The following is a 27,954-nucleotide window of genomic DNA, read 5'->3' on the forward strand; positions in this document are numbered from 1 at the left end:
TCCATATTACGGGATATGATTTAATTTGGAGACAAAGGCAAAGAAACACACCACACATGAACATTGACCAAAAAAAGAACAGAGTCTTTCAGCTACACACTCCTCTATGGGAAAAACAGAAAACTCTACCTAGGTAAAAAGCAAGGCTCAAACTAAACAGTTAACTCCCCAACTAAGACTAACATTTCACACAAGTTGTTGAAATTCCGATGACCATTAAACTATGTGGACAGCACAAATACTACATGAAACTTTATTTAGAGGATCCCAACCCCCCGAAACTGAAACAGAGTAGAGAAGTGACATGTCATTCTAAGTGAAATCAAAATTAGGCATTTTTCAAGAGACAACAAAAAAAAAAGAGACAAAAAAAAAAATGCTTGACACCAACAAGAGGCCAAACTCGAGACCAGGTCAAGACGAGGCCACATTGAGAGGCCAGACATTTTTTTTTCCAATATAGATTTTTTTTTTCCTTTAATTTCCAATATAAAAAGCTTCACTGGTACAAAATACATATGAACAACCAGTTGTAGAAATTGGAAAGCCTGTGTATGTTTTTCTTCTTTTTCAGATCCCACCCAGTTTCAAAAAATTGATATTGGTTGAACTGAAAAACGACTGTATAATACAGATCACATCTAGATGCACCCACTTTGGCTTTTATCAAGACAAAACATCTATTAAATTATTGATGGAACGTGAACAAACTACTACTGATTATCAGACAAGAAAATAACAAGTTTTTTGTTTGTTTTTTTTATACTTTTTTTTTGGATCAAGACAATATCTATATAGATGCAAAGCTACCACACTGTCAAAAAAAGCACTTAAGAATATGAAAACACTGAATAAAGAAAGTGATTGTTAGAGCTGATTTTCTGATGGAAGCCCCTGAAGTGAGTCAAGTTCCTGTTGGGACAGCTGTGGACTGTACATTGTGCTTTTATTCATTGAAAGTAACACTTCGCCATACACCGCACGTCACCACAGACCCGCAATCATTTCAGCGTTTGACACGACCGAATCCTTTCAGAGATCTTAGCGACACGATGTCAAGTGTCTTTTTTTTATATCCTAGAGCTCGATTTTCACTTTCTGGAATCAAAAAGACACATTTGACAACCCGTCGTTTGTATCGCAGAGTGTTACGGTACACGAGTTCACACCCACTAAGAAAGAAGTTTAACCTTCAAATGTATAGGGAAGTTTATTGTTTATCTACATTTCTTAAACCAAGTGTTCAATTTGAGTACATCACAATACACATTTACTAATAACTGAACAAACACAGAGTGGGGGGGGGGGACATGAGCAAGTGACAAGAGCTTTCATGACAAAAATACACAAAAAAGGCTAACTGCAGCAATCTCTAAACCAAGGCCTAATAAGGATGTGTAGGCAGTTTCTAGACGTATATATGGCACTTTGAATATTGTATTGCATTTGGATAGAAAAAAAGAAAGAAACACAGTAAAAAGCACATGCCCATATTAAAAAGTGAAATCAGTGGTACCTCGAAAATTGTTGGGATTATAATCAAACATACACACAACATTCTGCAAAAGCGTTCAGCTCCCACAAATTGTGCTTAACGGTTCCTTACAAAACGAAAACACGTTCCTCGAGCACAGCTTCAAATTTGGTACCCTTTTGATTAATGTTTTGGAATATGCATGAATTTTGAGGCAAAAACAAATCTAAACTGAAAAGGTCAAATGTTAACAATTGTGCATTGTGTGTCATAATCCTGTATGTCTACTTGCACATACAAAAAAAAAGCCCCTGAGTTGACAACTCTTTAGTCCCATCAGATTCGCTGTTTCAGGGAACCCTTCATCTTTGGGGGTGAAGTGGTTTTTTTTATTTATTTTGTAGTACAACAGACAAAATACCACCCCAGTTAAAAAAGTGTAAACTTTGTGCTGAAAAAAATGGAATGTATTTGTAAACCACCGTTATTGTGGTTTGATTTTTTTTTTTTTAATAAATGTCTTGTGTGTCGTGTACGACGTGACACAGGAAGTCAAAAGAACAATCAGAGGGAAACTAAAAAAAACAAGTGTGAGTGTGTTTAGAAAATGTGCAGGGACCCACAGTTCTGTGTTGTGTCCAAGTGATCTCCTCTTCAGGGGCTCCCACATCTGCAACCTCAGAAAGTGTATAGTGTGTAGCAGTGTGCTTTTGTGTGCATGCATGTGTGTGTGTTTGTAGCTAAAAAAGAAAAAGTATGTCATATTACAGGAAAGTATGCCGACTTCAAAAACACTCAAGTTTGACACATGGGCACTTAAAAAATAAAATGACATCTTCTGGCATCTGTGTGATTAACAGACACTGTAAATCATCTTCAACAAAAACCAAAGTGAAACATCCATATTTAAATTAAAAGCAAATTCAAAAGAAAGTCAACAAGACGTACCGTGGAAGTTGAATACTAAGTTTCTCTTAAATGCAGGGAACAAAAATTAAGTCTGCATATTGTGACCCTTTAAAAAGAAATTTATCTGCCCCGCCCACCCCGAGAAATTAAAATTACAATTAAAGCAGAGGAATTTTTTTGACTTAGCGTGATTTTAATTCACTAGAAATGACCCTCAAGCAGTCATGCTGATCAAACTGAATTTTAGTCTTCTTTAAAAATGCAATACACTGAAGACCCCCCGACATAGATGACATTACAACATAATCTACAAAAAACCCAAAGTTTTGTCTGGGTTCTGTTAGTTAAACTTCTATAGATTCAATGGTATAAAATATAGGTAATCTAAGTGTGCATTTAAACCACAGATTGTCTATTTGTGAATCAGTTCTAAAAAAGTTGACTCATGTAGGTAGTCATTTCTCTAAACCGAGCAAATGTACCTTTTATTGTGCCATCAATAGTTCAAAAGGAAAAAAATTAATACAGAGTATTTTCTAAATGAAAAGAAAATATATTTCTTAAATAAGCTTGGCGTAAATCTCGCACTGCCCACAAAATGTGGAGCTCATTACAGAGCACTAAGAGGGGTTTACTTATCAGACTTTCAAAAGTGTTGTAAAGTGGTCTGTATCAGGCTTTTTTTTCTCAGACGATAACATATTGCTAATGGCACCAAGTAGCACATGTGTGCCAATCCCTGTATATAATGTGACTTTCATATGAACTTTACCGAGATAAAAAGAAAGCAACATAAAAAACAAAGCTAAATTAAAAATAAGAAATCCCACAGGTTTTTAAAACATTCACAAAAAAAAAAAGTCTCTTAAATGGTTTCAACGCAGGTACGTCTTCACATTTATTTGTTTGACCTCTCTCCCACCTGTCACATTTCTATACAGAACAAAAAAAAAAAAGAACATACATGCAGAAAAATCAGGTAGAGCTAAGGTCAAGGGTCAGTGGGTTGCCAGGTATTGGTCAGACGAGCTTAGAGAGACATCACAGACAATGGTGGGATGATGAGGCCAGGAGTTTGGCTTGGCTTTCAACATCATGAAGACATGCTAGGCTAATGATGAACAAGCAGGCATGGAGATTTGTTCTAAAAAAAAGGAATAAAAACACGAAAGGAAGAGAGAGAGGAGAGAGGGAGAGAGAGAGAGAGAAAGAGAGAGAGAGAGAGAAGACAAAGGAGAGAAGAGAAAGTTAGGGGTACAGCACAAGAATTGTTTAGCCACGAGGCACAAAAACCAACAAAAACAATGCCAATCAACACATAAAGTAAGGACAGCCAGGAAAACATACCGCCCCTTTCTCCCGACACACAAAAATACATAAGTTTAAGGAAATGACACCACTAGGACGTAATGAGAGACTCCGACATGCACAAACTGTTTCCTTTGAACCCAAGGAGATCCATCTAGGGCCAGTCTCTTGTGAGAGACTTGGAGAATGGATGGATAACTGGAAGAGGTGGTTAATAGAGAAAAGAGAGGTAGCCTAGCTCGACATGGCTTTACAGGAGACGGAAAAAAGGGTGAGATGAGAGAGCTAAGACAGAAGACTTCAGAGTGCAAAAGATTTTCACATTGAGAATGGTCAATGAAAGAGACGGACTACACGTAAGAAAAAGAAAAAGCCAAACACCGGTTGAAGTTCTGGTCTCATGGTCTGGCTTCAGCCCTTCAACGCAACAACTGATCCTTAGTCAACCCATCTAGCTTGACCTGAAGGCAATGAAATGGCATGGAAACACACACCTGACGTTCTCCACTAGTTACTGGGACATAAAATACCTCCAGCGAACACTGACTCCAGTGATAGTCATAAATAATCATATACATTAAAATATTTAATCCGACTCAAATTACATGATAAAACTGTGGAATGAAATACAGTAAAAGGTGGAAAGATCATTGCAACCCCTTTTTTTTTTTTTGGAACAGAGCGGGTTTCCCTCCTGTGATGGGCTCTTTTCCCCCAGCCCCACTGAGTCTCTGCTGTGGTGACCTTGGCTGGAGGGTGAACTTACCCTAGCAGTGCTAGCATTAGAGCTGGGGAGGGGGGAAGGCCCCGGGGCAAGGATCAGTAGGGTTTGCTGTCGTTCTTGGAGCGCTTCAGCTGAACCTTCAGCCTCTTCATCCCAATCTGGAAACCATTCATGGCCTGGATGGCAGCTTGTGCAGACACAGGATTGTCATAGCTGACGAACCCTAAGAACAAAAACATGCAGACATTAAACTGACTCGGCTACTCGCAACTATTTAACAGTGAAGAGGAAAAGATGTTTGGGTTCACACTTACCAAAGCACTTGCTCAGATTGGTCTGCTTGTCAATAAAGACTTTGGCAGAGACCACATTTCCAAAAGGAACAAACATCTGCAGAAGGTCCTGGTCCCCAAACTCCTGTGGCAGATGGTAGATGAACAGGTTGGCACCCTCTGGCCCTACTCCATTTGGTAAGAGAATATAGAGGTAAAGTTAGTTTCAAATGTAGAAAAATATACATGCATTTCATTTTTTTAGAAAATGAATAAACTCTTCTGAAAACATGCTGCTGGAGTGTTTTTGTGCAGGCTGGGGAACTTCTCACCTTCCTTCTGACTGCCAGCAATGCTCTGTTGCAGGAGAGACTGGCCGTAGAGGGAGGGAAGGGCTGAGGCTGTATACTGCTGCATCCCTGAGTAGGCCTGGGTCAGAGCGTCCATGGAGCTGGCTGCTGACCCGTTGGCCATGGAGGCTCCTAGACCTCCATTCATGGCACCCATACCTGCAAAACAGTGAATGGTTGGTTCACTCATGGCTAAATCATTCCGATAATTTTTCAAAGCAATACTTCTGTTGAACACCAGGAAGTAGAAAAGTTTTTCCACTTCTACAAACAGCTTGTAAATGACACTGGCGACTGAAAGTGAAAGATTTTTCTTTTTTTTACTGTTTTAAACCCTCTATATACAGGATAAAGTCTTATACTTTAGTGACAGCATGTCATCATTGCCTCAGAGAATTCAACTGTTTTCATACACAAGTTGAACTGACATCCCACATCTTTAAAATCTGTCAGCCTACATAGTCTAGCATTGAATCGTTGGTTGTTATTCCCTTCATGGTCACTTCATCGGAAGATGAAGCCTACAGCGGTTAACTGTCAAATAATTCCTTAGATGAAGGGTATAATTATGATTGTGAGATTTAAGGGCAGTCATTTGCAGCGGCACACATATACAGTTTATAAATATATTTACTTTATGTTAGGATCTGGTGGGTACATTACTTAAAAACGACTCTTACCGCTGACGCTGTTGGTGAGAGCGTTCAGGTTGAGGCCTACAGATGTTCCAGTGAGACCTTGTAGGGTACCCAAGGAGGCCAAGGTGTTCATGGCAGCACCAGCGCTGGACGCTGCTGTAGAACCTGCTTTTGAAAACAAGTGAATGTATATTTACAATATGTGAAGGACAACTGTTCAGCGTAAAGAGAAAAAAAAGGTGAATTTATTAGATTTGAAAACTGTTGGCCAAAAATTATAAAAGTACACAGTTCAGCTCCTACCTCCACCAATGCCCAACCCAGTTCAAATCCCAAGGATTAACCTCGAGAGTTTAATGAAAATCTGTCCAGTGGTTTTTGTTTGATATAAATGTTGGACAGGAAAAGCTGTGTGTCAAAAATGTCAAAGTGACAAAGAATCATCCAATCCAGAATTTAGCAGCTCCTTTCCATCGTATACCCAACATACCCACCGACATTCAAATAAATCCATCAACTAGTTTTTTGGTTAAACTATCATGACAGATTTTACAAATCAATCATCAAGAACGCTGCCACAGGGTTTTATTCACACCTTATGGTGGTGAATTACTGTTTATTGATCGCATGTACATTCTACTCATAGCACACATCAGTGTCTGGTTACCCGGACTGGCCAGGGCTCCGAGGGCTCCAGCGTTTGAGAGGGCACTGGTGGAGGTCGGGCTGCCGGAACTCTGGGCTGCAGCAGCAGCAGCAGCTAATGTGGCCAAGTTCTGCAGCTGAAGGGGGTTCACGCCCGCTGAGGGAGCAGAACAACACAAGTGATTATCCAAATTTATCCAGAAATTGTCAAAACCTTTGCAAAAAAAGTCTTTAAGGTGGGGGGGGGGGTCGTAGTTCATAGAATAAATCTCTATAGGTTAAGATAGTTGTTCCCATTCTTTATTTCGTTAAATAAAATCTGATCAGTGCCCCCTATTGAACCACCAGGTGTCACAATTGACTCAGTCTTCTCCCTTAATAATTATACACTTCATAAATGGTGGGTGCACCACAATCCATCAGCACAACTATGACACATCATGTTTACATTCCTCATGACAACCACTGGCGTTAACATTTCTAATTTTGAAGCTTAACATCAAAACATTGGAGAAAACATGTCAGTGCTTTCTTGTGAAATCTGACAAATGATGCCAAGTAGCTCCACTGCACATGATCGTTGTGCCTGTTTCACAGTAAAATCCTCTAAATTAAGCTTTCAGTTCAATGACGTGTTGGAGGTTGTATCACCTGATCCCACTGTGAACAGATTTTAGCATTGCATTTCAGTGGACAAACCAGGAATCCACTCAAACCCAGTGGATAGAGTTGCTCTCACAGGTCTATGATTAATAATTTGTTCAAGTAATGCTTATGTGCTAGCAGCAATGATTAATAATGTGTCCCTGATCTGAGAAAGTAATTTGGCAGCACTTAAATCCATACGGGTGTAGACCACTGATTCACAAGGTCAGTAGCATGAAAAGCTGCTTTTTCAATTACAGTGGATACTTGAGGACACGTCAGCATCTTGAAGGGTGAACTCACCTCCTAGTCTCTGAATACCATTGAAACTGCCTTGGTTACTGGTGGATGTGGCCTGCTGGAGCAACTGTTGAGGACATATAAAAGAAAAAAAAATCAAATGAGATACAACATTAGGCTTTAATGATAAAACAGTTTAATGGTAATTCCGTTCGATGTTCAGTTCAGGTAGGGGTTAAAGCCATTAAACTAGAAATGTGAGGGCAAGCATCAGATGTTTTACTCTTGTTTTTAATGACATCTTTTGTCCCATGATCCTCAGTTCTGTTGACTAGGAAACAGAGTGTCTCAGTGATAAAGGGGCCAGACAGCGCAGTTAATGCAATAATCATATTCAGGTTAAATCCCATCATTTCATTTACCCATGTTTCTCACGTTATAATCTGTATTCTATAAGAAGATTTGGTAGTTTAACAATCACCAACTACAGGTAGTCCTCAACCTACAAACACAACTGGTTCAGAGAGGCTGTTCATAAGATGAATTTTTCGTGCATCGTTAATACATTTCAATCTATAATCGCCATTTGAGGTTATTTAAATGCCATTACTATTATAAATGCAGAAAGAATACATAACTTACAAATAAAGCACTATTTCTGTTTTACATATTATGTGATGTTTTGTTTCGGAAAATTTGTTTTGGGAAAAAAAGCATTCTCTCCACCACATCTGTATGATTCAGTCTTGAGACAAGATGCTTGCCTCAGTCATATGGCTAACTTCCTAAAGGGGCCGCTCAAGAATAAGATGGAGATGAGCGTTTGAGATGCGTGTCAGCGGTGGTGCTTACAGCAGAAAGAACTTTGTAGTCGGATATGGCAGCGTGTGGTTGTTCGTAACTAAGAATGTTCGTAAGTGGGATGTTCATATCTTGAGGACTACCTGTACTCATAGGTACACAAATTGTATAAACCAAAAGAACAATAACTTATCTTGTTCTCTCATTATATTTTCATATGTTAAATGCTCATTGGGTATGAATTGATCCTCACATGCTAGTGCCCTTTCACAAGAACTCAAAGGGAACTAATTATTATTTTATTCTGAGCCAAAGGGTTTAGCAGATGTGAATATTGTGCAGTATTATTTGACTAAGAAACTAAATAAAAAGCCAATGGACTCCAATTAATATATTTTGCAGAAACAAATAAAATATAATTTATTGTGAAATACAGCAGGGCTGTGTGTATGACTAACGCTTACAGCCAGGTACTGTGGTGTGAGGTTCCCCAGGCCAGCCAGGTTCCCCCAGGTGGAGGCGCTGTTCAGCTGTTGAATCTGCTGTACTAGCTGCTGCTGCAGGCGCCTCTGTTCTTTATCCCGCTGTGTGTCTGCGAACTTCACCACCAAAGGTGAGGAACAGCCCTGGAGCAAGAGGTCACACACTTCAGACCGAACGGAAGCACAACGAATAATTCAGTTCGTTTGCCGACGCGAGGACGCAGGCACTGTAAGGGACTTTTTTTTTTCCCCCAAAAGGAGGCATCATATGCGCCTCAGAACAATTTTTATGTCTGTTGCATTCATATTAAAAATAACACAGAGAGGACATGTGCCATGCAATAGCTGGGCCAGACCACATTCCAAAGGGATCACAGGATACTGCTGCAGACAGTGAAATCTTTTTAAGCTCCAAGGAGCAGAACTGAGTCCACAGATGAGCAGACGACAAATGGAGACAACACTTAAAAATATGACAGATGAGAATTTGCCAACAGACATGAACAAGAAAATGCATTACAATACAAAGAGTCTCACAAACCATCTCATACTGTTCAGACAGACGCATGGACAGGAAGCATGCGGTGCAAAAGTGTTGTGACAGTTGAGAGCCAGACAAGGACGAGGCTGGACAAGGAAAATGGTTTCTGAACCAGCAGCACCTCCCACCACAGTTTAAGATTGGGGAAGTTAGGATATGAGGGTAACATAGGCGATACCACCAGCAGGGGCAGTGTTTGCTCTTCTCAGAAGGGAGTGGTGTTCGACTCCTGGTTGGACATGGTCTGATACTTTACTGAGGAGGCTCTGGACTGCTAGCTGTTAAATTATTGCTGCTCTACTACACCCAAGACCCTAATGGCTGAATGACAGCATGGACCCAGTTTCTCAAGACGTCTAAAAGTAGAAGCCACTCTGTGTTAGTTTAATTCTTTAACCTACATTTGATGTGGGCTGCCATCGCTGTAGTCCTGAATCTAGACTGATAATGGAATATGGTGGAGGGCTATGCTCTAAAATATTATGAGAATCAATAAGTGAGAAGCACTTTGTTCAGCCCAAAATTAAATATGACAGCTGTATCCTGTTACCTCAGGACTCAACAGCAATGTAAGAAGCAATATTACAAGATGTCTACATATTATTTTCCATTTCGTAATTGATAAGAGTGGGTTTGGCAATGACTCATGCTCTGGGATGAATGGACACCATCCAATTGGACAGTTTCTTCATCTTTTCAACACAAGGGGCAGCAGAATGTATGAGGGGAGAAGGGGGGAAATGAGACATAGGTGCTAAGGGGTACAGTACCTCCATAGTCTGAGAGTGATGCATGGTTTTGATTGCATTCTGTGCCATTGCCCTGGTAGCAAATGTGACAAACGCACAGCCTGTAGGGGGGAACAATAGGAGAGGGAAGGGAGGGAGGGACGAGAAAAAACAAAACAAGACAAAAGGTTTGGACAACTCGTTATGATACCCCAAAAAACACATTACAGTACAAAGAATGGCAACTCCCAAGCACACAGAACCACCCTCAATGGTTAGCACACTGAGAAAGAACACAACAAGGAGAACAGTAACACGTGTCACATGAGCACAGTGATCAACGGATTAAATCTCCACCAGAGAGGCTTGAGAATGTGGTGTCACAGTAAAACAGTAAAAGGTGATTATAAACACGTAAAAATGCACACAAATACACACTGAAAAGGTTTTCACTTGATCAGATATGCAAGATCTGCAAACAATGGCATTAAGGTAGATCTCAAATTATGGTTACATGAGACACATTCACAAAAGGAGGAGAACTTCGTGGCCAAGTGTCTCTCAGAGGTTTAATAATATACATCAACACCGGAGCCTTGTGCCGCCGACTAGCTGAAGCTTTATGCGGTAGGGAGCTATGTAGGGTATGCAATGACAGGCTAATTCCAGGCTTGTAGAGTGTGATGAAGGAGGCGGAAAAGAGGAGCTGAGCTGAGCCGAGCCGCCTGCCAGCTGAGCCCACGAACACCAGCAGCAAGCGGTTGCCAAGGTGACGTGCTATTGTGCTGGACGGCAAGTGCCGTGGCTATTCATCGAGATGTGGAGGCTGAGCGCAACAGTGACAGGGAGGTATGACAGCAGCGATGCAATGGGTGCCACTGGAGGTGAATATCACTTCATTTGGGGGTGGACGACTTGTTGGGGAGGGGACTGTTTAAATAATGAGAATATGTACTCGCCGTTGAAGAAGATGCTGGAAGTAGTCAGGAACGCACTGTCCGTGCTTCAAAAACCAAAAAAACAAATAACACCTACCTCTGCTCTGACCATCTGGTCCCCGGAGGATTCGGCACTCTTCGATCTGTCCAAAGGAGGAGAACATCATTCTGATCTCGTTCTCGCCATATTTCTTTGAAACCATTCCGATGAAGAGCTTCCTGTCTTCTACCGCTGCGGAGGGATGAAAGGAGAACAGCTATTCAGTTAAACCCGAACAATTGAGGAGCCGTGAAAGCAGCAGTTAAATCAGGCGTTAAATCATGCGCCTCAGTTTTTCCTTGTTAGAGCGCTCTCCTTGTTGTGGTGCCATATTTTCTGCCTCTCGAGGTGTCAGCCTATTGGTACTAATTTCTGTATCTAGCGGCTTTCTTTTCTTCAGTGTCGACTTCTCCAAGACAGACGAGGGCATCATCTATTTGGGGGTCTCCACAAGAGTCCCAGTACCTGCTCTACTGTTCTCCCCCTTAGCGCTCTTTAAAGTCATTAATCCAACTAACCCATCCTGCTGTATAGAAGTTGCATATTGCTGCACATTTGCTGGACTGAATTCCTCCTAAGTATTTATTTTAGCATGAAATAGTGACTTTTTTTTTTTTAATCTTGGATAAACGGAATCTTCTTCAAATACTTCCCCTCAACAAATATTTCTACATCCGCCGGCCGGCGTCAACCTACATTTCACATGAATCCACTTACCGCTTGTTTTCTCACTGTCAGCAGGTTTCATCTGGATAGGATGATGCATCTGAAGTAAAAAGCAGAAAAATATTTAGTGCCGCACCTGTCACTGTTACGAACAGAGCAGGTGCACAGCCTCAATCTCTCATCAGAGGGTCTCATTTTCACACTCAACGCCACATTTTCGAGCACATCTCTCCACCTCTTGTTTTTGTTCTCTCCTTCTGAAACCATCATACGTCACCGCCGCTAGACTCAAGAGGAAGTGTGGACGACTTGTAACCTGGGATCAAATGCTCCAGTATCCTATTTCTCGTCTGAGTGTATGGATCTATAGTGTAATTTAACAAATCGGTTCTTCCCATCAACAACCCTCATCTCCTTTACAACATTCTTACAGAGAGAGCTGACAAGCAGATCAGTTCTCTATTGCTAACAATCTTCATTTTTTTCTTTAAGTCCCTGTGAAATATCTGATCTGAGCCAGCCTGGATTGTGAATTTGGAGTGTTTCTCAAACCATCTGAGACAAAGCGGACACAGAACAACCGTTTTAATGTTTGTTATTTCATACCATCTCATGAGCAGTGAATGTATATTTAGCACACTCTGGCATCAAAGAGGAAATCAGTCAACATAAGATGCTTGTGCAGGTTGAAAAAATATGGGGTGTGTTTGTGACGAGTGCTAAAGAGAAGTGGACAGATGGTCTGCTCAGTATGGATACTGGCTAGCGTACCTGACTGAGAAGAGGACGGCATAGAACAGAGATAGCAGGAACGGAGAGACAAGCTTTTCCACTGACGCACAAACCAAAATCAGTCACTTGCAATCAATGCTGGTAATAACATGACAGGAGATTGGGATGTAAGGGCTGAGCTATTAGGCCATACTTAATATGAAATGTCTGGCTTATTGATAGGCCTCCAGTGAAGAGCTGGGTCTGTATACTCTGCCAAGAATAGCCATTTATCAACCCGGTTCAATATTCACCTTTAACACTAACAATGGCTCCTTTTCCAATCGACTGGGCTATTGACTTTATTGACAGCTGGAGATGTTTTGTATTGACTTAACTGATTGGAACGAGAGTCATTTCGAACGAGGTATAGGCAGGGCCGCTTTGTACACTTTTAACAAACAATTGCCCTGATTCCACTTGACTTGGCTTTAAGCTTTCTGAGTAAATCAAGAAGGGAATTAAGAGACCATACCCACCTTAATCCTGCTGAGAAGAAATATACTTTAACTTGCCTTTATTTATGCCTCAGACTTTAGGAAATTCAAACTAAATGATTCATGAAGAGAAGCGTTTGCAATTTGTTGGTGGTATTTTGTGGTAGTTGGACCCTGTTTGAGTATAAATCCAGATGTCTGCACAAGCCCACTTTAACAGATACCTGTATCAGGAAAGGGGGTCAAGCTGGGCAATCAATTCAGTGAGCTAAGGTGCGGGGCAGTCTTCAGTGTGATGTTAGCACATAGTGAGAGCCAGACAGGCGTTCAGTGAGCCGAGAGCTCATTATCAGCCAGCACACAGCTCAGAAGGCTGCACCACGGATGTAGAGGGGCCAAAGCAGCTAATGCAGCCCACACTGTGCTTACTCACCCCACTTAAGGTCTTTATGTTGTGCAGTGCATTCTGCGCCTCAAGTGCAGCTTTTCTTGTATAAAAAGTTACAAAACAGCATCCTGCAGAGAAACAAGAACAGGAACAAAAAAGTGGGTAGGAGACAAGAGCAGCATTGCAAAACAGAGCAAATACAGAAAGCCAAAATAAAATACGATGACTGCCGCAGAGCAAGGGAGACGTTAAACATATCGGTGTGTGTGTTCCTTCCATGCTACACGTTGAACAACATGTGACAGGATATGTTTAGAACAAACTGTTGGATCATGCACACGGCTCATGTGAGAGCTCGGAGCGACGACGCTGGGGTACTGAGGTACATGCGAGATGTTGTGTGACACGATCACAGAGATGACCAGAGAGTTAGAGAACTGTCAGGAGGCCCTGACCGACGGTCCGCGGGTCAATAAGGCCGGGAAAGCCAATAACAACCCATCAACGCACGTAGGAGAGTTGTGCCACATTACATAACAATCAAGTCACATACGGACGGACATACAAGAGGCATGAACAGCTCCACAAGGGATGAGGAGTCACAGAAAAGGAAGAGGATTCAAGGGAGGAGAGGGGAGGTGTGGGGGAGGGGATGAAGTAAAGAGCGGGGGAGGGAAAGGGGGGGGGGCCTCTCATCCTTCCGTCCCAGCAGACCGCCAGTGGCGTTCCAGCCTGTCAGTTTCATTGGGCTGGGGAAGTGGAGCACTGCAGCGTCTCTGACCTACATAGTGTGTATTATGCCGTTACTGGAGCTCTCAGGCCGTGGGGAGGGCTGTTGAACTCTAATATGCATCGAGCTGCTCTCTTCTCTCTCACAACCAGCTGAGCTTTCTTTCTCAATTGCTTAGCCCGGCCTCCAATTTACTGGAGCTAAATAAAACATCCAGAGAGGCGTGATAGTCATCAGATGATTTTTTTATGACCTGCAGTAGATGTGACCTAAAAAACAACACAAATCTAACGGCGCCTCGATAGATCTGTGTCAAAAGTAAACAATCGAAATAGAAGCGGGGGGATTACGGCAATTTTGATGAACAATCAAACAAAGCAATTCCGATGACCTAAAGGAGGTGAAGGTGGTGTTATCTGCAGCGCAAATAAAAACAAAAACCAGATTGCATAAAGTCACTGTGCTAAGTAAAAAAAAAACAAAAAGAGATCCAACTGAAGTAGGACTAGCAGACAAGGAGGTCTGTGGTGAAATAGATGAGCAATGGTTTGCAGTTGTAACGTTGGCTCGGGCGATCTCTGGTTCACCCAGTCTGTGATTATCGCTTGGAATACATTAACATGGCATTAACATGTCAATAGGCCATCACAGCTGAGGTGCTAAATAGAGCAGGGAGGATTCAGAGAATAAAAAAAACTCTTCAGTCACCGACGATGGCTGTATATATTCATGTGAATGGCTTCGAAAAATACACACTCACACGAGGTACATCTTTAAAAACATTTGTCGGTGTAAAGAACATGTTCAAACTGTTTCAGAAGAAGGACAGGGCATAAAAAAAGTCAGGCCTGTCTGTCCTAAATTAGTCAAATCAGATTCGTCAGACTGAACAGCTGGTCAGACAACTTTCTCCAGTCTTCCTCCACCAAGATTCAAGGAAACAGTAGGATGTGGCTAAAGCTGCGTGTTACAGCCACACATCAAAAGCTACAGGTGATGATTGACAAGAGGCCTTTAATAAACAACCGAACAGCTCCAGACAACTAAGGTCCGGCTTAGTGCTTCTATGAATCCATTAGCAGCACAGCACAAAGGATCCCTTTCTACACAGTCCAGCGTCAAACACAGTCCCACGATTTAAAAAACTCGGAGTGGATTAGTGGCTTTAACCATGGTGAGTCTGACGATCAAAGGAATTTAAATTTGTCATAAACCTTGGACGGTTCCATCCGGAACTAGCATTTACTTTATTCAGCCGTAGTTAGTATCGGGAGAGTGAGTGCTTCCACCGGCACTTTGCATTTTTGTCGATAGCAACCTGAACAGAATGACACACCGTGTGCACCGCTTCTAAGGTGAGAACATCAATGGGTGCTTTAATGGAAAACTGAAGGTGAGAAACACTTCCGTCTCATAATACTGCTTTTAAACCAGCATAGCAAAGTGAAAAGTAATTTCATAAATAGTTGTTACAGAAAAAAAGGATTTTTTTTTTTAAAGACTCTAGAATCATTTCATTGGCGAGTGCAAACAAAGTGCAATGCATGTATCAACAAGCAATGTTGTGCATTGCCTGAAGGCATTGTGCTGAAATATGAAGGTGGATGATGGGCCAATACCAGCTTCCTTTATCGTGCCTGACCACTGCAGTGGTATAAGTTTATATGTACTCGTGAAATGTGCAGCCAACATCTTGATATGCTAGTTCATAATGACATCAACAAGTAATCATTATATAATTTAGTGATTTATGTTCTAAACGATCATTCATTCATTTAAAAAAAATTACATTTCAGATCCTTTTCAATCGATCAGAACCACAAAAGTCTTTTTTATCAGTCGGATTCCACACTTGATCTTACCTTTGCTCTGGGGGGGATTTTGGGTGCGATCACGGAGGATGTTGATCTGATGCACAGCTCCAAAGGGCTCAAAAAGCTCTTTTAATTCTGTTTCCGACCAGGAGCGTGGGATCTGTCCCACAAACATCTTGATGGTGTCTGGATCCGGTTGGTCCAAGTGCTCCAGGGACCCGTTCATTTTGCTGCCGTTGCTGAGGAGCAAAAGTCTCTAGTTAGTATTTAGAATCTAAACAGAATGCATGCTATAGGTTAAAATCAGTGGGCGTGGTTACAAGAAGTACAACGGGGAGTGGCCAAATATATAGATATATCCTATTCATTATTTTACTTAAGTAGAAAATTTTGAAACATCTGAGTTCTGAGTATTTGTTGATTGTGGAAAATGGTCTTGAGCAACACACTGCTTTATATGCATTATTGATAACAATAAAAACAACACAGCAGTAAGTTATTCCACAGCTAAACTACCAACAACATGCTCGGTTTGTCTCAGTATTCATCCATCTTCATCTTCAACCGTCTCAGTATTTTAAGATATATTCTTCAGCTTGCAAAAATCCTTTCTAAAATCCTTGGTGTTTTTTTTATTAAAAAATTTTTGATAAATTTTGATCTGTTTCTGACTGATGTTCAGACAACCACCTTTATTACAACCACATAAACACGTATCGCAAACTGCAATGGAATCATCTTCACCTAAAGTTGCAATCAAAGTGATTTGCTGTTTGGTTTAAACCGTGAGAAAAACATCTTTAAAGGCGTGTGTCACCAGTTGCTGTAAAGGAATTTGCAGACACTGAGCTTCTAAAGTCAGTCAATGTAATCTGCTTTGGCATTATTGGCTCTATATAATGGCTGAAATGTAATTATCAGCCACTGATATACATTCCTTCCTATTGGGCAGATAAATTTTTTTCATTATGCTGTATATCATACATAACTCCTTTATGGACCATTAAATCCTTTGTAGTGTGACTAACATGTGTTGATTTAAGTAGATGCGGAAACAATATACTGGAGAAACAATGTACAGTCTATTAGCTGACTATACTGAGAGAAGATAATAAAAATGTTAAGTTAAAAAAACATCGATTCCCACAACAAATCAAATACACAAACAATCCCTGACCGAGAGAAGCACTGAAAATTAGGAGGGATGATAAAGTCGCCCACCGATGCTGAGGAAAATAAATCTTGTTAATAATAAAGCATCAATACAAATGTGATGCCACAGAAAAAAGAGGATCATTAGCACATTAGAAAAGATATCTGAAAATACTAATAACAATTTTAATAGCATACCTGACCAATACATACAGTAACATTACACACAGACCTTTGGACGAGAGCTATCCATCTTTTACAAACTGAGCCCAGCCGTTCTGCAGAGACTCCTAAATCCCTGAGGGACTTAAAAGACATGCTAACAAATCACACTAATTTTTCTTCTGAAATCCAACTCCACTTATCGGTAAACGCTTTTTTTCCTGGAGGCTTTCGATAAGAGTCAAATGATGGTATTAAAAAAAAGAAACGCCAGTAAAACAAGTGTCTCTTTCTCTATACTAAATCGACGAGCTCTCACAGCTGAAAGTAAACGGCACTGCAGAGCTCTAAACCTGGAATCACTGGTTAGCAGGTGAGAGCTTTTGCAGCACATCTCCTCCTCGGGCGCTTTTGGCGATGGTACAGACTAACCTACGGCTTCTTCTCCACAGCATGGGAACAATCACATATTGTTCCTCCATGCTGGAGAACACTATTCACCGTTCCCCTACAGCACAATGGGCCGAGTCAGATGCTTGGAACACGTCGAAGGCTACGTCTGCTGAGGCCTCAGCGGTTGTGGGTGACACCATTCATCCAGTTTTGTCAGCGGCACTCTGCGACGCCATTTTGCAAACGGGCCCTTTGAAAAAAATCTCACTATGACAGCAAACATTGCTTGAGAGACTGGATTTGTGCCACGGCATTCAAAATTATGGAGGCTTGAAATCAACTCACTTTGAACCGAGTCGAATAAATAAAGCGATTAAAACCCCTCAGCTGCACATTGTCTCTTCAGCATAAAAAGATTGACGAGAAACGTAACAGCAAAAATACAAATGTTGGTACACCCACACAATCAAGCTTTAATTACCATAAAAGTGTCCGTCACATTTATCTCACTCAAGGAAGTTAATTAAAGTGGTAATTTTAGAGGAAAGACATTGATTACAACCAGCTCTCTCACAATGCTTCTACATCATGATGACTTACAGTATACTAGGATACCAAAGCTGAAACAAACCTGGTATAAAAAAAACAAGCTTCTGAAATGGACCTAGAAAAAAAAAATCTGGAATTTCCTAGATCCTATTTTTCCATTTTGTCAAAAGGATTTTGAACAGGCATAATGCTGCCAGCTCAATCCTAATGGGTCCTCCTGCTGCTAAGCTGTTATAATAGGCTGCTAGCATATGCTGCTGCAAACATCAGTGCACATGTTCAGCAAAGCGAGGCACAGGGGCTACAACACAAAAGCAGGAGAATAAATGAACACACTTCTGGGGAATTACAAATGAATAAAAAATGTTCTTGGCACAGAAAAAACATCTTAAGGCCAGATAGTTCTTGGAAGATGAGAAAAAATTTATTAAGGCCATTCTGGATGACATGAAATCACACATAAACGTAACTTAAAATTACAAGAGAAAAACAACTGTGATTTAGGAGCTGTGTATTTCATGCACAGACACAGACACACACACGTTGTTGGGCTCCTTTGCAAATTTAATTGAATACACCTGCTCTACTTGGAAAGAATTAATTGTCTTACTTTTTTTAAGAGGAATCCCGGTAAGGGTTCTGTCTTTCAAATAATCGGTAAAGAAAACAGAACAGTTTGACCAATGTCAGCTGGGATTTATGTGGAACTGTGTTTACGAGAATCATTTTGATAATGTTGCTTTGGATGGCTCTCCACGTGGTGAAGAGTTTGTTTTGGTTTCCCTACAACATCATTAACCGTTCAGTTCGCTTTCAATCCTGTTCACAGGCACAAAAACAAAGAAAGAAATCTGTTTTTAATCTGTATCCCATAACAGCTCCACTAGGACGGACTTGTAAACCCAGGAAGATGCTGCACTTGGCCAAGAAATGGTTTGGCCTCTAACTCTTGCAAGAAATGTCGAACCTTTTCTTCTCAAGTGTTGGATGGTAAAAGTCATACTGTTGTATCAATACAACTGTGGCACCCTGCCAGTACTATAACCCCTGTAACAACAGGTTCCCAAAATAGAAAAGGTCTGACAGTACCCTGTAGTAGTAGTATTTTTTTTTGGAATAGTAGTAGTAGTAGAAACAGTTGTAGTAGTAAATGTAATCCCTTTGTTCACCACTTACAGGTTCAATGTTTCACCAGTTTAGTAATCTATTGTGACCAATGAACGGTCTTGCTGAACACGTCTTTGTTAAGGATCATACTTACTCTTACAAAGGAATGGCATTAATGAAGCTTCCTCCTTTAGCACACACTATGTCTACATCTCACACAAACGCACATATCAGTCCTTGAGTCCATATTCTTGTTGGTTTTTCAGGTATCTTAATTAGTATCATGTTACTGATTTTACTTTTCTTTCATCTGTCTGGCTTTTTTCCTTGCTATTCCTTGGTTGTGTGTCAGTGGCACCCGTGGTTATGTCTGACAGGCAGATGAAGAGCAGCAGAGGTTCTCCGAAACCGGTAATAAGCAAATATTCCTGGTGAGATAATTATGAAGTCTTCACCACGTGTTACCACAAAAATGGTAAACACTGGAACCCAAATCAAAACTGTTTCAGTGAAGACGTCTTACTTCCTTCAAATATTAAATTGACAAAATTGAATTCTATTAACCTCTCATAGTGGGATGATGACAAAAATCTTAAGATGGACACTGTTTATCAAAACTTGAACAAATACAGGAGAGTCTGCATGTCTTGTAATCACCAATGATTACAAGAGAATGTATCGTTAAAGATGAACCACTGCATTACAGATTTAACCAAGGCATACCCAAGAACAACAGTTTCTCTTCACATACACATTAATGTTAAAGTTCCTGCCTTAAAAGTCAATGTACTCAGTAAATACTTCCTAGAGTCCTCCACCACCCAGCCAAGGGCTTCTAGACAGTAGTGATGATGTCTTGTGTTAAGCTTCCACAAACAGCCCTGCCATGTGGCAGCCCATCATGCTCATAGATGCCCTGCAGCAGCTGATGAGTCGTTCCAAGCCAAAGACATGACAGATACATTCTTACTGCTGCACCACCCATAAAAATGGGTGATTTATCATGACCATGTGTCCCATTGGTGGGTTTTTGACCGTGCAAATATGTCAGTGACACCTTTGCCATACCCATAATAGAACATCAGCCAGTTTGCCTGGTAATGCACATCATTTGAAAGCTTTGCCTTGTGTGTGCTTGGTTTTACTCATTGCTAAACCATCAAGGGTCACAGCGACAACACATTGCACATCATTTTGTTTCATCGTTACTACTTGATGGAAAGCACCCTCATTGATCCACAATTATTGCAGCCACTTGTTTAAAAGAAAAATGCCTTTTAAAAAATAAGAATGGCCTTCTCAAACAAATTTACTGTTTGAAAATTGTTCTGCTCTATTACAATACTAGTCAAATAGTAATACCTCATTGACAAAATCCATGCACACAGGTAGGAGCTAATTTCTAAACATGTGCTAAACAAGCTTGCAGTTTTCATCATATGGTTTCTAAAGATTTGCAGTGATCAACATCCATCACAGCATACTTGGGTTGCGAGCTTGAACTCTGTCACACTTTGCTTCTTTTCTCCTCGTGTTCATCAATGAATCCCAAAGATATTGTAAAGGTGCATACCGAAAACTGCTGTATTGCAGTGTGTTATGTCTGTGAAAGTCACATCAGTGAAAGCAATTTGGCTTCAAACTTCAAATCTTTAAATGAGCTACAATTTCATTATCAGATATTAGATAAGATTAATTTCCTTTTATATAACCTTACATTGATCAAAAAAGTGTTGCTATAATTGGCAAACAAAGTCTTGCTAAAGAACTACAGCATACTGAGCCTGTTCCTGTTGAGTAATAGACCAACTACGCCATGGGCTTTGTTGGCTACCAAAAATGCTGGTGTCATACTCGACCGAGCATTAAAAAAAAAAAATCCAAGTACACATGGACACTCATAATGCTTCTAAGAGGATAATCATTCCAACCAAGCAGCTGTTTGCAAGTAATACCCTCAAAGAACTCATGAGTTGTTTTTTCTTTCAGGAAACCAGTGGCCCAATAAGCTGATTCAAAAAGAAACAGAATGTCCTTAAAGCCATGGTAATATCTCTGATAGCTTTCAAGTAGAACATGCAACTTTGTCCTGTGGCCCATTAATTTTCTCAACTAATCTGTATACACGTCTCCTCCTTACAGGCTTTAAGTTTTGTGTTAAAAGTCATCAGACTTAGATCGTTTTGTACGGGACTTGTCCATGATTGGTGCTTTCGAGCAGAAGGCACAAACAAAAGATAAGGGAATGTTACTTGATTTCCAGAGCAAGAGGTCTACCCTAATGAGCACATGGTTGTCCTGATGAGAAGTCATTAAAATATTCCCTCAAATTAACTCAATTCAGGCTGATTTTACTGTTGCCTATTCCCTGATGAAAACAGACATGTTCAATCACTATGTGAATGGGCCCTATGTTAACAGACGGCCAGCATCTGATGACAAGGCCCGCCCCATTAGCTCCATAATCACACCAAGTGTCCCTGGTGGTTATGGATGACGTTGCTGAAGTAAAGCTTGTGTGAAACATCAGTCAAACACCCAACTAAATAACCTTTGTTCATTCCACTTTCAATCTCAAATGGAGCATAAATTTATATCTTAAGGTAATGTTCTCCAGAACATACTGCCGTCTCACCAAGGTACCTCCGATGGAGACCAAAACCCCGCTAAAAGCAGCAATTACACTTGATTACTTTGACAGAGTGTGATTGCTGCCCTTATTTAATCAGTCCTCCATTATGCTAACGTGTGACAAACAACAGCACATCTTGAATACAAAACTTAAAAAAAAAAAAAGAGAGTGTTTTTCCATTCATCTTAGGCAATCACGCAATAAACAAATGTAATACACACATTTCCTATGGATCTGTCAGATCACACCCTTATTCACTCATACAGTAATGCTATTATAAACACTGATTTACTCAATAGTGAAATGAGATTTCTGAACATTTATATGTAATTTTATGTTAGTGTACTGTGGGATTCTTTGAAAACAGTACTGTGCATACTGTTTTTATGCTGCATTGCTATACCTTGGACAACATATTATATAGTGAAAAGTATTGTGTGATTTCTGACACTGCCTACAACTGCACACAGACAATTTCAGCTCAACAAAGACATTAATTCATGCAAAGAGAAGGTTGTTGTTGCTCTTGAAATGTCAAGAGAAACAGTTACTCACAAAGCTTTTTCTCAACTAAGCAACTGGCTGCAGTTCATGCAGACTGCAGATAGTTACTTCTGAGTCACAAGCATGCAGGTCACAAGGGTACATAATCTTGAAAACATCTTTGTCTGAGACCCAACGTTACAATCGAAATATCATATATGAAACATCACTTATAGATTTTTTAACAGTCAACCACTAGAGCACACAATTTTATGGACATACTGAGAGAATCTGGTCTTGCATAACCCTGACCTACAATCTTTTGTTTGCAAAGCCTGCAGAGGAATTTGCTCAACCTTAGCTCACATCACATAGGGGAGATATTAACAAGAGTTCCAAATAGTGCATGGAGCTCCAGGAGAGTCAGTCTTGTAATTGCTGTCATGCCAAAATAACAGCATGAGGAGAAAAAACAGGTGACAGGTAAAGATGAGCCCTGCAGGACTAAAACATCTGGCTGCATGGCACTGTCCCACGACCATCACCACCTTCATAGCGAGGGTAGATGGTGAACAGCTGGCCCTGGTCCTTGTGCCAACATATTACACTCTGCACAGATCACCAGCTTCCTGACCACAACAAGGACCACGATGACACTCAGCTCGCTGACATAGCCCTCCAGCTCTTCGGCTGCCAAAGTATCTCAATCCAGCCCAGTAGTCAGTCTCACCTCAATCAGTAAGATCAATCAAATAAAGTTGAGCCAAGATATAAATGATATATCCCATCTCCAAGTGCAGCTAATAGGATTTAAAATACTAGAACAATGACAAAAAAAGCCATTGCTTCCTTTCACAGATGTTAGTAAAAAATGCAAATTATGAACAATTTATCACCAATTTTGGTCTCCAAAAATGTTTACAGTGCAAAAATAAATCCAAAAAAATTCACTCAAATTACTTAAACCCAGTTTACATAGTATGTATTTTAAAATAACATGACTAAGCAATATCAATCAAACGGTTATTGAACGTTGACAGATATTTTTTCTGTTTTGATTGTTCGATCAGCATTGGCTTTGATCATATTTCCTCAAGTATAAGTCTAAATAAAATGTTTCCAGCTAGTTGCAAAAGTGTTATAATTGTCAACGATGGTAAAAACAGGACTGAGAAGCCAATCTGAAAACACTGACATGTTTCTCCTTCAACATGGACGGATCCTCCAGCATGAGCAGAAGCTCAGCTCAGATTAGCTCAACTGCTAGTGAAGACAGGAAGGTGGCTAATAACTAGGTGCAGCTGTACTAGTGAGACATTAAACTATTAAAATCTTTACAATTACTTCGATAAAATAGATATATTTATATATAATAAGTCAACTTTAGGTCAACTTAGACACACCAACTCTTACAGACGTACTTCCATTCGTACCGCTGATAATTAACCACTTCATTACCCACCGCTTCGAGCACACGTCACGTAAACTTGGTCAGTTCCGACGAGTTTAAACACGAAATCATTGTTTGGTTTGTACAATTATAGCATAGAGTTGAAGCAACAAAAACATTCACCGCATGTTGTTGGTTTTGAAACAAGGCTAATTGATAGTTTTGGGTCCCGATACTGAAACGCGTGATCCCCGGAAGCACATGTCACTTGATTGCAGGGCGCCTCCGATCATAGTTAGCAGCGTTTGCCTCCAGTCACTTTGAGTACTGCAAGTTAGCACGAAGGGTGTGTGCTGAATCAGACCCGAGTCGTGTTGAGTTTATTTATTTTATAAGTTAAGCTAACTGCTTCAACTCCGTCTCCACATCCCAGGTCCCAAATGATTAGCAACATTAGCATTCCGGCAGCCCCCGTTAAGCTAACTAACCAAGCTAGCCCAACTCGCTCTGAATTGTCTCCAACGCTCCAATAGTGAAACGTTCGCGACACGGAGGGATGAGAACACGACGTACATCGATAGTTTTAGGCACTTACATGGTGTCGCTTGAAGACATCAACCGACTTTCGGCCAAAGAGTGATAATCCAAGTTGTACGTCGAAGTCATGCTCAAAACAACGTCCGTCTAACAATGAGAAGCGACGTCCGCTCACTCGCGAGAGGCTCAACTCCGAGCGAGACGGCGATAAGACGAGGCAGAACAGGTGCAGGGAGGGGCGTCGGTCTCCGAACTGCACTAGAAACAGGGCGCCGATATCCGGTTTATTCCTCCTCCTCCTAATTTCTCTCGTTCACGACTGAAATACAGCCGCTGTCACACACACACACACACACACACTGCACACCGAGCTGCAGCAAACCAGAGGCGTGGTCTCTCCAACAAAAGTAGGCGCCCATGCTGCCTGTTCCTGCTGCTTAAACCCCCCTCCCCAACCCGAACCCCCCCCCCACACACACAGAGCCGCGACCGTATGTACAATTAGTGTAATGCACGTTTTGGGGTTGACACATGGTGTTCTACAGAGATTACAGATCAGTCTGATGTTGTTTCTGCTGTCTTATCCACCGTGGTTACGTTCTTACGATGGGATTTGTAGTTTATTAATACAATTCAAACACCAGGATAATAGTTTTTTTTCAAAGTGGGGTCATAGAGTCACAGTTTCCAAGGGAGTGCAAAGCAAGAAGCATTTACAACGCGCCTTCGCGCATCAAAGTTTGCCACTTCACTTTATCGCAGATTTTTGATAGCCAGTCACGTGATACCGTACGCGCATTCTATTGGCTGACGGCTTCCGGAAGTGCGCTCGGTTCTGTGAGTGTCGGATTTAAAAGCGCTTTAAACAATCGATAAGAGCGTGGGAAAAGGTCATACAGATAGAAGGTGGTGTAATATAAGTATGGGGAGGGTCATAAACGTTTCAATTACAGTAAATAATAAGATAAATAGTTTGTTGCTCTCTCGCAGAATTCATTAATCGTGTGTGGTTCCTGGAATACATGACTGCAAAGAACGAGGGCGCACTGTACTTCCATTACTGAGAGTTAGGTGAGATTATTTCCTTGATAGCGTTCATGTAGGAGTAGATTTTGGATCGAAGAAGACGTGATTAAAATTGAGACAAATCCGTGTTAGGGAGTGGTCTGGATAACCTCCTCACGTTTTTCAACTTTGTGAGAAAGGCCCTTCTTTAAAAATCAGTTTGACATATATAATGATCAGCCAATCCAAGTGATATTAGTGCACTTATAATTTATGATGGCCCAGCTTTACGTGCAACTGAATTCAGATCTGGCTCAGCATCCAGATTTGGGAGATTAAAATAGATTTGCATAGGATAAGAGTACAGTAAGATATTATAGGCCACCAATGTAGAGCTGAGGAAATTCCGATTGATCGTCAAACTAATTTAATTTGTCTGTGAAAGGTAAGAAGGGATCCACCATTGTGGAAAATGAACACGCTACTAGAGCTTACTATAATTCTGAATGTACAAATACTTTTTCAACTATTTTTGCAGTCTTTTAAATAACACTTCAAAAATTGAAGTTCATATCAAATACGCATCTGTTGTTGTTTTTTTAAGTGCTGATCTTTAAGATCAATTCTGGATTCACTATCATAATTGTTTAGGGCTGTTAGTCCGTGGAGGAGTAAGTGATCTAAAGATCGTAATTGGAGTGGCATTCAAAATGTTTAAATATAGTACCCAGTTCATAGCTATCATGATTAATTATGCTGCTCCTGTTTCCATCATTTATTATGAGTCTAAATTACAGAGTTGATGTGGTTTTATCAGATTACACAGATAAACAAGACTATTCCCATCTTGTTTATTGCTTTGAGTTGCAGTTAGGTCCATAAACATTATCCAATCAAAAGGTACACTGTTAAAGTGCAGTTTTTCCCGTAGTCTTGCTTTTCCATGGGGTCATAGGTCACGTTCCCTTTGTGCTGGGCTGTTGGTTTCCTGGGGGAGGGGGGAGCCTATCTTCTTTTGTTGTGCTGGACTTGCAGGGTGAGGCCTCTATGCTCGGGAGGGGTCAGGGGGGGAATGCTTGTTGTTAAGTACTGTTTGTCATATCAGAGATGCAGAGGGGGCCAGGCATAATTATCAAATCATTCATTATAATCCTGCAGCTGCACAATCCAAAAATATTATACATAGCCAGCGTTAAGAAACATCCCATTCACGAAATCCGATTTAATCCTTGTGTCCATAGCTATTTCAAGGCGACTTGGCAACAATCCAGAGTATGCTCTATTAAACAGTACCTAAAAGAGGTTTGTATGCATAATGTGATGTGCGACCTATTTTGCCGTACATGCATACAAGCCCGCAATACTACATGCATTACCATTAAGCTTGAGGGCCTGCTATTAAAAGCATTTCTAAACCTCTCTAGAGAATCAGGTTTCATTAACATGGAGGAAAAATACAATAATGTCGCTCCATCTGTAGCATCCGTGTATTTTCTTTTCCTCAATTGGATCTCAGGGGATCATATCGAACAGATCTGTTATAAAAGGAACAGGATTTGTGTTCCAGCTCCAGTTTACCTCGTTAGGTGTGTAACATACATTACAGTTCCTATAGTGTAAAACATGCCAGTGCATCTGTTTATTTCTACATTTTAACAAGCCTCTCCACGGCTTTTGAAGGAGATTTTTACCGGATACAAAAAGCTGATTCTTAGTTGCTACACCTTCTAAAACTAGCCTCCTATTCTTAATCTCAGATTATTATTCCTGTAATTCCATCATAATCCTCCACACGTACCATGCTTTTGTTGTTTACATCAGATGTTTTCCCCTCATGCAGTGGAAGTCAAGTCCCAACTCCCCCATCATCATCATCACCATCATCATCATCACCATCATCATTATCATCATCATCATCATCATCATCATCATCGTCATCCAGTGTTTAAATTTACACCCTTTTGTGACAAACCGCACAGTGTAAGAAGAAACTAGCTTCAAACCCAAATGGGCCACATCGTGCCTTTTTGAACACGTCGCCATGATGCACATTTTTTTGCAGCACTGCCTTCACGAAAGAATTTGCAGAATGGCGACCTACTAAAAGGCTCTCAAAATGGAGAGAGAGAACTTCATCTGATCATGCTTTCCAGAGGAAATCCACTGGCGTCTCACACTGCAGTATCAGGGTCCAGTTCCACTGAATTAACACAAATGTTATGATAGATACAAAAGTCCCTGTTTTTCTTTAAAGATAATGGAAATCTGTAGTTGTTTTTGTTTCAGGGAGTGCAGTAAGGCCCGGTTTGGTTTCAGTAGCTGTCTGATGAGAGCGGCCTGTGTGATTCAGAGACAAACACCTGCATCACTGACATATTTAGCTCTTGATCTTTATTTAGAGTTTATAGAAGTATCTAAATAGTTACCCTGAACCTTTCAAAGAGGAGAAAGGTAATTGATGTTAGAAGGCTGGAAGATGCTGATTTTTCCAATCCAATTCTTTTTGACATAAAAACCCTAATTTTTTAATTTTTTTTTGGGGGGGGGGGTAATTCTAGGGATGATGGGATTGATATGAAAGACATCAGAATCAAATACATGGTTGCTGTGTTCCTGAAAAAAGATTTAGGGATACCACAGGAACACCACCCTTCCCATAGTCACAGTCACAGCATGACAGAATGCCTCAACTGGAAACAAAACACCCATATGACAATATTCAACCCAGACAAAGAAGCAGCCCAGGCTGCTCCACAAAAGCTAGCCCGGATTGAATGAGGGGCCAATCCCAACGTACCTCATAGGCAGGTCCTCATTCCTGACAGAGATCCCGGCTGCAGAGGGGGGGCAGCGCATGCTGTTGGCATACAAACTCTGCACCAGAGCCAGCTCAGAAGAGTGTTCCAACATCGGTGCTCTGGAAAAATCCACCCGGTGTAATGGACACTTTCTTCTCTTTCCCTGTTTCCTCTATGTATCTCTCTCCCTTTCTCCGTCTCCCGC

The 27,954-nt window shown here is 40.8% G+C and overlaps 1 protein-coding gene across 9 annotated transcripts; it reads right to left on the bottom strand.

The window, feature by feature from the left end:
• On the bottom strand, nt 1–27,922 carry LOC137594602 (CUGBP Elav-like family member 2). 9 transcript variants are annotated; one of them, XM_068314218.1, is made up of 14 exons: nt 27,749–27,922; nt 15,590–15,780; nt 13,043–13,125; nt 11,453–11,501; nt 10,793–10,927; nt 9,800–9,879; nt 8,471–8,632; nt 7,269–7,332; nt 6,343–6,477; nt 5,718–5,840; nt 5,020–5,196; nt 4,730–4,876; nt 4,458–4,638; nt 1–3,527 (listed from the first exon to the last, which is right to left on the bottom strand). In XM_068314218.1, the coding sequence occupies exons 1-13, from the start codon at nt 27,859–27,861 to the stop codon at nt 4,511–4,513; spliced, it is 1,587 nt and encodes a 528-aa protein (XP_068170319.1). In that variant the 5' UTR covers nt 27,862–27,922; the 3' UTR covers nt 1–3,527; nt 4,458–4,510. The 9 variants fall into 9 exon arrangements, with proteins under 9 accessions (XP_068170319.1, XP_068170320.1, XP_068170316.1 ...); XM_068314219.1 differs by having other exon boundaries at nt 4,730–4,873; nt 27,749–27,921; XM_068314215.1 differs by having other exon boundaries at nt 5,718–5,843; nt 27,749–27,921.
• Nucleotides 27,923–27,954: the final 32 nt, after the last annotated feature.

This window comes from Antennarius striatus, chromosome 4 (assembly GCF_040054535.1).
Source record: "Antennarius striatus isolate MH-2024 chromosome 4, ASM4005453v1, whole genome shotgun sequence".
NCBI lineage: Eukaryota > Metazoa > Chordata > Actinopteri > Lophiiformes > Antennariidae > Antennarius > Antennarius striatus.